Consider the following 11,329-nt stretch of genomic DNA (forward strand, 5'->3'; position numbering starts at 1 on the left):
TAAAAATGTTTCAACAATAGGCTTATTCAATAGTTCTTGATAAGTTCTATAGTTTCCGGTCTCGTTCTATGTGTTGCTTTGGGAACCATTGTTGAGTAGCGGAGAATCTCTGCCCGCCAAGCAACGCATCGTGTTTAGCTCGGCTACGACGGGATTCACATTGTCGACGGAAGCGATGATAACAAAATCCTACTTCCAGACTCGCCGCTATAATTTAGCGCCATGATTTTGGTATCGCCTAAAACCGTAGCGTTGTGCAATTCTCTACTCATCTCTGGTTCGCATTACGAAGTTATAGAGAGGTGCTGCCCCCTGCAATCGATTTGAAATTCAGTTCTAATTCGCTTGCCAATAGTTTATATTATAGTAGCACAATGACAGCAAATCAGTTTCACAATGAAAGAATCACTAGTTCAATCCCCTATAACGGACTTACTTTTTTATATTGAAACTACTTCATTTAATTTATATAATACCTTGACACGATACTTCATAAAGCAAATGTTTGTATGAACACGCAATATAGAACGTAAATGATAAAAAAATAAACTAAGTATGTACATCTATTAATTAAAATGAAGGCACACATAAAAGAATTTTTTCGTACATTATAAGTCTGTAGAATCTAGTGAAAGTTTAAAGAAGGCGATACAAAAATATTCTATCCCTATATTTTTCGCGTTGATTAATTTACAAAGTGATATCTAATATTTACGAGAAAAATACTTCGATGCTCCATCAAAATAATTTCATATATGTTATAGAAGTTTTTATAAGTTTTTCTTGATTAAAATATATAGATAATGTTCGACCAATTAAATATAATGGTAGCAAAAAAATGTTAGGATCCTTGTCGTATGAACTAATGGAAAGACGAAAACTTTTCAGAACCGCTAGTGGCTATACCTCGTCTATTTGTATCATGAGCTAGTCGAGGTTCCATTGTATTTACTATCAAATAAGTACTTTATATATACATATACATATATATATATACTGATGCTTTACGGTTGGCGTTGATGTTCACAAAGTTAATGGCAGCCATCTTCGGTCGTCGTATAATCATTAATCACTCCGGCATTATCAAGGTGGATTATGCGCAAACGAATCGAAATGAGAATATATTGAATAACAGGACTTCTGATTAATTCGCGAATTCAATTGATATAGCTGTAAAAAATGTATATAAAATTAATACTTTGCTACATCAACCTTTTCGCAGTGAGACGAAAGTGAAATAATCTGAAAAAAAATGATTATATGTAATCTTATACAATTATATATAAACATAATCAAATAACAAAAGGAAGAGACACATACTTGCATTTATATTTTAGTCCATGTTTCGCATTTATGTATTTTCAGATATCTTAGCGTGGACATGCATTCTGTAAGTTGCATAACGGAAATCAGAAAAAGGGCTGTAAATTGGTGTGGAAGTTCTAGGATCAAAATGAAGAGATATTATTACTTTTCTCTTTTAAAACATTTTGAAAGCTGGTCTTTTGTTGTGACCCGGGGATCCTCATTCCAACTCGTGTAATATTCTGTGGTTGAATTCCTTGTACTTCGGAAATTACATAGGGACATCGTAGTTGAATTCCTGAAACGTTACGATACAATGAAACGAAATTTGATTATCTGAAAAAGGACATCAATATTTTATCGTTGCAGGTTACCATATTTAAACACCCTTTACATATAAATAATGAATTGACTATTTCAATAAAACTTTTTAATAATCTTACTACTTACCACAGCGAAGTGCAAGTCGTTCGACAAATCTGATTATTTTCGGTAACCTGGCCCTCGATTTTGGTCAAAATTGCTCAATTTTCCCACTCTAGGAAGGGGAACTCGCTTTGCAAAGCGGCAGGTGTCCTACTTCTGGAATAGATAACTTACATAGAATATATATGTTCACAATATATTTTTGTCAAATTTTAGATCTGATTATATAAACTTATATTTTATCAAGAACTTGTATTAAAAATATTTTACACAATGAATTAATTAAATTTTCATGCCAGTCTTGTAGTAGAAATACGTTTTTATTAAAGAGAATAAAACATTTTAAATGATATATTATATATATATAAATTGATATATATAAATTAATGATTTATATATATATATATAAATCAATCGGACTCAACGGGTTAATCCTAGACTGCCTATCAGAGTCTAGAAAATCCTCCGCGTCTCTGCATTTTTCACGCATTTTAATTTTTCACTGATATTTCAGTCAGATTTTGATATAAAAATTTTAAAAAATTTAATACTCACAAGCAAAATAGCAGCTAAAAATAGTGTAAGGTCTATTATATTCTTAAAAGGTATCAACGTATAAAAAAAAATTATGGACATTCTAGGATTAAACTGATATTCGCCCAATTCATTTGATTTGTCCTCAAAAACGTCCAGCAGAATCTAATATATTTGCAAGTGACATATATGGCGAAATTGCAGCATCGAAGAATGCCGGTCTTTCGTTTTCACATGATATATGTATATATATAAGAACAACACAAAAGACTATGTCACTCGAGGTGGAATGAACTGTATAAGCTTTCGACTGTATGTACTACCAGCACAAAGTGTCTACCTACTATAGGTTGGTCTACAGTACCTACAGAGTAATAATGTCCGAATGGCTTCCTTTATCGTTCTAACTTTAAAATCGTAACGCGGTAAGCTCTTTTAATTACTGGTAGTACTTTGACTTTGCAGGTTGTATTCGCTAACAACCCAATTAGCGGATTGTTGATAGTTGGAAGCCTTGCCGCTGCAGCACCCAGTATGCTGTTGCTGAGCGTGGGAACGGGCCTTTTGGGTCTTTTGGTGTCGATGGTAAGTCAATAGGTATGTTCTCGTTACCAACACTTTCTGTACGTTTCAAAAAGTGCCTGCACTTTTGCACTTTTGCAATCTGCACTTTTTGAAAGGTGCGAAAAGTGTGAGCAACGAGAACAGACCTAATGTGAAATTTTACTTCGCCTATTATTCATGGAACTAAAGCACCGCCGCAATGCGGAAGATTTCTCCGCTAGTCATCTCCTTCTTACGTTACAATGCTGTCGCTCTAACTTCCTCTTGCGTCTGAATTCGTTACCCTTTTCTTTTTTCTTAAAATACGACCTTCCCTGCGTTTTCATTTTTGTTTTGTCTTTCAGTTGACTAATGAGCAACAGGCGACAATTGGTAACGGACTGACAGTTCACAATCCGGTTCTAGTTGGAGCTTTGACTTACAATTTAATTCCAAAGCCCTACGACCCCTTTGATCCTTTTCCATTGTTCCTTATTTTTCTCGGCACGGTATTCAGGTGAGATTCACAAAGAGCCTCTTCTCTTCTGTTGCAAGCTCACTTTTCTTACAAACTCACATGTCCGTACATTCGACTTTCAGTGTTTACTTGGCCCGGTCCATTGGAAACGGAAGATTTCCATGTTTGACTTGGCCAGTTGTGGTGGTTGAGTTCTTATTGCTATTTGTGTTGACGTTGAACGATCATTCACCGAAAGTGAACAGTGCGATTTCCACTCGCAACTTGACTGTGAGTGACTAAGTATTTTTCTTTTAGGTTAGACGTATCTTACGCTTGGCAGGATTGGGTGACGTTGAAAAATTGTATCACGCCGTAAGCCACGTATGTAGATCAGAGGGAATAATTTTTCAAACTTTTATACCGAACGCTTTTTTTTCATATAATTAATCAACGAAATCGAAATCGAGGTCTACCTTGAGAGTATCATTAATCTTTGATAATAGTCGGGTACACGAATTCTCAGTAGCAAATGTGGAAATTGCATCGCGAACTTTTCATTTGTAAAAGTATATGAAATATTTTATACCGATATTTCTGTATTTTTTTATAAATTCTATGATCTCTCCATAATCACGGTATCATGCCCGACAACAAAAAAATATAAAATTTGAGTGAAGTATTTTGCTATAACCCACGGACGGGTGAAGTAAAGAATATTGAGGTTATACAGGCGAGCCTTCGGTATAGCTTGGTAAGGCAGAGTACAGAAATGCAAGAAATTTTGTCCCTCCACGTCCAGCCAATTCATTCACTTTCAATGAGTGTACCAAGCAAACCTTGGTATATCTTTCAAACGGAATTTGAGAGGCGATTCGTAACCTGCGCTGTCATATTGCCGACAGTATTAGTTTACCACCCCGCACGGTCTATGGTGAAATATGGCCGTGCGGAATGCCAGATTTATTACTAGCCAACGAACTCGATGCTACCATCTCAATGAATCGGATGCCTTATTTTATACCTATATATATTTACATAGGAAAGTATGAATAACTTTTCAATAAGGCGTACCCGCAACCCACTATTTATGTATGTATGTATATACAGTGCATATATCTACATCTTGATAGAGAATATAGGAAGGAAAAAAAGCAGATCAGGTATAAAATAAAACGATGCCGGTACGAGAAAGGGCGGTGCGAAAATATAATACATGTAGAAACTCACCAAGTGTAGAACGTCTAAAATAAACTGTTCAATTCGGCAGCCATTGTGCCAGTTACCATTCGATACTGCATGTTCGCCTTTCCAGGACAATGCAACAAGTGACGCCACAATGGAATATGCGAGCCACATTGTCGAGAACGGCACTGTTGTCAACCTGAACTGGGGAATGGTAAGAGCGCGTATACTTAATTGTTATCGCCTTAAGGAAAAAAACATAAGTTTATTTGAATTTAGGTTTTACAAGGAGCTGTCACTTCGGCGTCTCAGGTATTCGCATTGAACGATGTCGCTGCTGGATCGGTTATATACCTTGCACTTTTGATTTACTCACCAGCGATGGCAGCACTGTCGTTTATTGGAGCTTCGGCTGGATGTCTGCTCGGTAACTGTCAATCAGTTTTTCTTTAACTCTTCGCATGCCCGGTAGGTGCTGTCAAACCCACCAGTAGCTGTGTATGGCAATAATTTTGCAAAGCTAAGTAACGCACACAAAGCTCACCAATTGTACACAATGACACAATTTTCCATCAGACATGCGGACGGTTAAAAGCAGTGTGTTACGAAATTGTCAGGCTTTTTGGAGGCTTGCGAGAGCAGCTATCGTGGCTGATCAATTGATTCAAGAAAGGTTTGACAATGAGACAAATGTTGCTGAAAAACTAGTTCACAGAAAAGGGGACTGAGATTAATCGAGTCGCTGGAACACTTGGTTTCCGATTACTGGAGTTGGATTTTTATTTTTTTTTGGGGAATTTATTCATATTTTTTTCTCTATTACGGAATTTTTGAAGATATTTTCGTGTTTCTTTTAAATATAATTTTCTTTGGACATTATTTTCGATGCAGGATTGCTGCTTGGTGTTCCTCAACAAACAGTCTACGATGGCATCTGGGGATTTAATGGTGTATTGACAGGATCTGCCATGGGTGGAACTTTCCTCGTTTTGAATAGACAGACGGTCGTTGCCACTCTGATTGCTGTTCTATTTTGTCCTGTTCTTCAGTTTGTTTTAGCCCCCATCGCTGCAAAGGTAAAGATATATTTTTCACGAGAAGTCAATTTTAGAATAAATCTAAAGTTGCATTACCCGTCAATCGAGAGCTTCATTATCAATGAGAACTGAACGTATCTAGACAGTGAAAATGGGTATAGTCGACGAATTGAATCGAGCATCGATTCATTCGAAATCTCAAACTTTTCTTATTTTCAATTTCAGATTGAATTCAGTATTTCAGTGAAAGCCTTCCTATGTTATGTGCTATTACGTGGAAAATTTCGACTATGTCGTAGGCCCAATGGATTACGTAACGTTTCGCGTGGCGTTGGGCTGATCTTAAAATAGAAATTGTTATTTATTTCCCTGGTGAGAACGCGTTTCTTTTTTTTTTTAGAGTCGATTAAGATCCGAGAGGGTGATGTAAAAAATGTAATGACTATCAAAATCTACTTTATCAAGATCGTCGAAAGAATTGAAGATCGAGAACGCGCTGGCGACGCCTATGTGTACGCGAATCCAATTGGGCTAGGCACATATACAGCGTGTCTCTCGGAAAGGTTCCCGATTTTGAAAATTCCTGGCGTCGCTCACGTCTCAGGGATAGACAGACGTGTTATCTGCTTAGTACCGTTTTCTATTGTTTTCTATCGTTTATCGTACCGTAATCGTTTGAAGAACCTGTAATCCACGATAGTGTGTTCCTGTGAATATTAGGAGTAGCTGGACGACGGCGAATGACGCTCAGGATTAATTTGGCTATTTTTTCGATCACGAGATCAACCGACCTTTTTCTTCAACGTATTCTTACGCGTCACCCTCTGCTTTCTTAACAGCTACGGGTACGAGGATTGCTAATACATTATCTTTTGTTTTATGATTCACGACCCCGCCGCCTAAGAGCTGGCCAGGGTCAAATTTGGACAAAATTTGCTATATCTTTCGTTTGGATCAATCACTGTGATTTATTTGTAAACTACGCCGGGAAAGCGTCGTTACGGTATATATTGATACTTATAGATACTTTTCTACTTTTGAGTGAAATGCTCGTTTGGCACAAAATATTATAGAACGTTAGGACGCCATACAGAAAATACTTATGCTATGTCGATAGGTGCATAGTCCGGTATGAAAGAACACAAGTTCTAATTCACAGTGGGGACTTCCGGTTCTCGCAGCGCCATTTGTACTTACCGTTTGGCTTTTCCTGGGACTGAGAGAATCGCCGGGACACACATTTCCACGACCCGAATGTATGTCGTTTCCCGAAAAACAGCGCTACGAGTTCCTAAAGACACGACGTGCCCTGAGATCTAATCGGGTAAGTACCTCCTACTTTTTCCAATTTCTGTTTTTAACTATGACTGACCGCAGCTATTACTTGGAATATAAAAAACGGGAAAAAATGTCAACGTATCGAAAATTTTGTCTATCTTCTCCGGACATTTCATTCCTTCGCTTCATTCTTTCCCTTTGTCTCGATTCTAAGACAAGAGTGCTTGTAGGTTCGGTTAAGTTAGGTTAGGTTAGATTGAAAGTTGAAAAATTTGAAATTCCTCGGTATCGTTTCTGCAAATGATTTCATTCGAAATATCCTGCCAGTGTATTAGGAGGAGGAAATTGAAAAGAGAATGCACGTATAGAAAGCATTGCCATGCTTGCAGCGAATATCTTGAGAATCGCTTTACGTATCTTTTCAAATATCATTGCCGTTGGGCTTCACGCATTACAAACAGACGACTGGCGAACCACGCCCCTCCGAAACGATACAAATTGATTTCCAGCTCACCCTCGTCGCCTGGTAACTGCTATGAGACTAAATTGAGGATGCTCCGGTTCTATAGGGCGATACAGATTGAGCCTTAGACGGGTTTAAAGTATAAAATTCCAACACTTTGCTCTTGAACGCCTATTACAAACTACTGGAAAGAGACAAATACTGGAAATTGCTAAATACATTGTACATTACATATATAGATGTACAAGGGGATCTCGATACAGTCTTTTTATCGTTTGCATTGTTTTTTTTTTATTCCAAGGTTTGTCTGAAAATTTTTCAATTTCAATTCAAAATTTTGCCAATAATTCCAACTAATACTTTCGACGTCTACAGAATTTTGTATTGCAATGTTATAGCGGTTAATTGGTTTACACTGTATAATTTCCTGCCGTTTTTTATATCCCTTATGCGAGTCGGTATACTAATGAGGTCAAAACTCGTACTCTTTTTACACAGGCGGAAGGGTCGGGCGAACCGGAAACTCCTACGAGGGAAGAAAAGAGACCATCCTCGACTTCCTGCGATCTATGCACGTGATACGTCACCCCGTCATCCGGCCATCAGAGTTGTGTACCTTATATTGGATACTCCGTATAGTACCCTTATAAATGTCATTGTCTATCAGCAACGTGTATCAGCCAATAATTGGCCATTACGTAAACTGTCTATGATTTGATTAGAAAATAAAAAATTTACGAGCATAACCATGGAAAAAAAGATAAATTTTGCAAAAAGCAAATAATTTGAGATAAATCAAAAGAATAACGATCAAGCATGTATATTTTGCATTGCGTTCTCTTAATTTTATAACTGTATATACCACACACAAAAAATATATGTGCCTTGAGTGTAAGCAGCATCGAAATGTCCACTAGGAATTCTAACCTTAAATTTGTTCCGCTTCTAGAAACTTCGAGAAAGAATATTTACTGATATCAGAGCTTTGAGCTCTGCTTAGATCTGTGTGGCTTTATATACCGACTATGTACCTTTATGCGCGCGCGCCGTGTCCTATGTAGAAACCCCTCTGACGTCATTCGGGCTTATGAGCACATTGTAGCCTTGGGGTATGGAAATTATTCGAAAAAAAAAAATGTCAATGTATACCTGCTGATTCATAGGGACGAATTTGAATTGTCAAGTAAATGAAATAGTGTATAAATATAGCGACGCACGTGCTACTACGAGGAGATACGAACATTTAGATGGGAATTATTTATATTTCATGTATAATGGGGAAGCGGGAGGTTTAATAATATACTCAGCTGACACTTTCGTGATGAAGTTTGAGACTGAAAAGAGTCGCGTGCTGCGATTTCTTGGATCACTTTGTTTTCCTTAGGGTGGAACTTTATCGTGCAACGAGAAAAGAACTTTCTGTCTCTGGAGCTTCTCGGAAAAAAGGAGTCTTCCCTTGTGAATATAGATATACCAAGTAGACTATAGCGTGTCGAGTGGTAGCAATCAAATCCTTCTACCAGAGTTCCGTGCGATCTTGGGCGAACAGACCGCTATAGGTATACTGTTTACTACCATCGGCTGTGCTCAGACGTGGAAATCTCTCGACTGCTTATACAGACTGGAATTATTTGACGTGGCGCCAGCGGTAGATTAACATTCTTATATTATTTATCGGCAGAAAGCGAATTACCAAATATCTCGTTTTTCTTTATCAATTGCCAAACGTGGGATATACATTGGCTAAATTTCATGGTTCATCGAGCAAGATGAATTTTTATGATTGTTCATGCATACGTGTAGATCATATTTGAAAAAAGAACGTTTCGTTAACTCGACTAAGTATTAGTAAAATAGATTGAACGTAGAGCCAAGTATTATAGTCGGTATTAAGAGTAAATATATACCAGACGTCGTGAATCTAGTTACTGTACCCAGTGTATAATAGACTACTATGGAACTTGGCCTCTCTTGGGATCCTATATCATTCGCAGCTATCTGCCAGGGTTATACCCGTCATATACCATTGATAATGGTGGCTTTAGACTTACGACGAATTTCGAGACAGTTAACCGACATCGGGCGTCCTTTATCTCGAAAAGGGTAGAGACCTACCAATCGATAAGAAATCACATAGAAAATCAGGCCTGGGCTAGAGAATAGAATCTAACTTGGGCAAATGAAAGATTATATGGAAAGTTACAGTAGGTATAGCTGGCGTTCTATATAAAGGCAAGGAATAAAATTGAATTGAAATAAAATGTAAATATAAAAACTTTTGCATAAAATCGTAGGCAATAAATGGCCAGTGATCTGGTGCTGTATAAAAAAATGAAGTAACGTCGAAGGTAAGATTTGGCCTCTTCGAGCACGGGAGATTCTAGAAGATCGACTCGTTCGCGTACGGCGCTTCGCTTTGAAAAAGAGGGTAAGCGCCACCTCGGATCGAAGCGGTACGAAGACGCACTGCGCTCAAGCGTCCCGGCGGCAATGGGCAATGCCGCCGCGCTCCAGCATCCCTCGTTCCCGGCAACGCGCTTCGGAGCACTCTCTCTTCCACCGCCAGCACTACCGCCAGCACCACCAGCAGCTTTACTCTCTCCCTATTATTCAACCCAGTCCCTCCAGCAGCGTGTCCACCTCCAAGGAGGGCTCGTCGGGAGGAAGGAGGGAACGAGCCCGTACAAACGTGCTCCTGCCTGCCTGCCTGACTGCTCCTCGTCTACCTACCTGACAACCTAACACAGCTGCCTCAATCTCTATTTACCTAAAAGTCTGCCTATCGCCCTACCTGATTCCCTGGCTGTCTGGCAGGCTGGCTGGTCGCTTCTACATTCCATAGTAACCCGGCGCGTTCAACCCACATCGCAACTCCTCTGCCTCCTATTGCTCCTGTTACGTACCGAATGCTTCGACTGAGAACCTCGTGTATACCGCGATGAGCAAGCAGCTCGTGCAGGAGCTGCTTTTATTCGAAATTCAGTAATACCTTTGTACTCTCCAGTGCTGTGCGTGCCGATACGATACCGTCGCGTGTGCGGGTTTCGACAGGTTATGTGTCAGAGTTCTTGGCGTGTGCAGTATTACGTGTTGGCGGTGCGAACAATGGAAATCTACTGGCAGATTCGAATATAATCGGACGCTTAACAAACTCGAAGCTCGACGAGGACATGAAATCCTCCAGGTCGATATAGGATTCCGCCGAGATAATGATTTCACGTGGTCCAGCCTGATCCCTTCGGTCAAGTCCGGAGAGCTCTGGATTATTTTCACCCGGACGGAATCATCGAGCCTCGAGAGGCTTATCCTCGCCCAGGAGCAACCTCGTAGAATTTAATCATGGCTGTGTTGCCAAACATGGTCCTGGGACTTGATACGGCACTGTCAATCTTTAGGGGGACTCGGTTGACAGGGAAGGAGCGATAGTGCGCGTTACGTCACGGCGACGGCTGCTTCGCGATTCCTTGAGGAATTCGCAAAGGAATTCTTTTTTTTAAATCATGACGAATTTTCGAGGGGGGAGAATAACAAAGTGCACGTGTACAGCATTTTGGATTATTGCCTCGTGCCTGGATCGTGATTAGTCGTCACAGTGGACGGAAGATGGGTCTGATAATAATTTTATAAATTTCATCTATACGATACAAGTTTTTTGTGAACTTCGATTCGTGCGAGACGTGCTATTGGATACGGAGGTAAATAAAAGAAGAAATTACATTACGCACGCTTAAGAACTGCATTCGGCTTTATCAGCTCGTGATCGTTTTGAGAAAATTCAGTGACATTTCCTTTAAAGATACAATTCGCAATCGTATTGAGAATATCACTGAGGAGGATGGTGGGATTTCCTGTATGCGAAGCACGACATTCAAGGTACTTATACGATATTATGGTAAAGCGCGTTTGGTAAATCGAACGTGAAGTCGATATGATACTTTTTTTTAATCTTTTTCTTTATTTTATTTTTTTATTTTTCAATTCTAGTACGGTCGGGATCCTCGAGCACACGCTATGGTAAAATACTTTTTTTGGAAATCCGACTGTTTTTTTTTTCGTTATATTTTGGATAACACCTCCTCCCCCCCCCCCCCCCCCCCCCCC

The 11,329-nt window shown here is 39.2% G+C and overlaps 2 protein-coding genes and 1 long non-coding RNA gene across 13 annotated transcripts in view; 2 read left to right on the top strand and 1 right to left on the bottom strand.

Annotated features, from left to right (window-relative positions):
• Window positions 1-340: 340 nt before the first annotated feature.
• LOC107268103 lies at window positions 341-5,106 on the bottom strand. 4 transcript variants are annotated; one of them, XR_003059796.1, is made up of 5 exons: window positions 4,827-5,106; window positions 4,496-4,654; window positions 1,756-1,887; window positions 1,321-1,603; window positions 341-1,242 (listed from the first exon to the last, which is right to left on the bottom strand). It is a non-coding gene; the product is annotated as an uncharacterized LOC107268103 (long non-coding RNA). The 4 variants fall into 4 exon arrangements; XR_001537743.2 differs by lacking the exon at window positions 4,827-5,106 and having other exon boundaries at window positions 1,321-1,388; window positions 1,472-1,603; window positions 4,496-4,810; XR_003059795.1 differs by lacking the exon at window positions 4,827-5,106 and adding an exon at window positions 4,737-4,787.
• On the top strand, window positions 2,150-8,122 carry LOC107268102 (urea transporter 1). Of its 2 annotated transcripts, XM_025085373.1 has the most exons (9): window positions 2,150-2,614; window positions 2,731-2,850; window positions 3,174-3,325; window positions 3,409-3,556; window positions 4,581-4,664; window positions 4,730-4,877; window positions 5,342-5,526; window positions 6,647-6,811; window positions 7,727-8,122. In XM_025085373.1, the coding sequence occupies exons 2-9, from the start codon at window positions 2,800-2,802 to the stop codon at window positions 7,805-7,807; spliced, it is 1,014 nt and encodes a 337-aa protein (XP_024941141.1). In that variant the 5' UTR covers window positions 2,150-2,614; window positions 2,731-2,799; the 3' UTR covers window positions 7,808-8,122. The 2 variants fall into 2 exon arrangements, with proteins under 2 accessions (XP_024941141.1, XP_015595995.1); XM_015740509.2 differs by having other exon boundaries at window positions 2,150-2,850.
• Window positions 8,123-10,222: 2,100 nt separating this feature from the next.
• LOC107268101 (lateral signaling target protein 2 homolog) overlaps window positions 10,223-11,329 on the top strand; it is a 28,037-nt gene continuing 26,930 nt past the window's right edge. For 5 of the 7 annotated variants that reach the window (XR_003059794.1, XR_003059793.1, XM_015740508.2 and 2 more), the window contains exon 1: window positions 10,223-11,101. The gene's annotated coding sequence lies outside the window, so the exon portion shown is untranslated. The remainder of the gene's footprint in view (window positions 11,102-11,329) is intronic. The other 2 variants (XM_015740506.2, XM_015740507.2) reach the window with 2 other exon arrangements.

Source organism: Cephus cinctus, unplaced genomic scaffold, assembly GCF_000341935.2.
Source record: "Cephus cinctus unplaced genomic scaffold, Ccin1 Ccin1_scaffold0470, whole genome shotgun sequence".
Taxonomy (NCBI): domain Eukaryota; kingdom Metazoa; phylum Arthropoda; class Insecta; order Hymenoptera; family Cephidae; genus Cephus; species Cephus cinctus.

Excerpts from the sequence above, each read along its gene's own strand:
- LOC107268102 (XM_015740509.2), top strand. The coding sequence starts at position 2,800 with ATGCTGTTGCTGAGCGTGGGAACGGGCCTTTTGGGTCTTTTGGTGTCG. Across the intron at positions 2,851-3,173 it reads TGGGTCTTTTGGTGTCGATG|TTGACTAATGAGCAACAGGC; the intron begins GTAAGTCAATAG and ends TTTGTCTTTCAG. Across the intron at positions 6,812-7,726 it reads GTGCCCTGAGATCTAATCGG|GCGGAAGGGTCGGGCGAACC; the intron begins GTAAGTACCTCC and ends CTTTTTACACAG.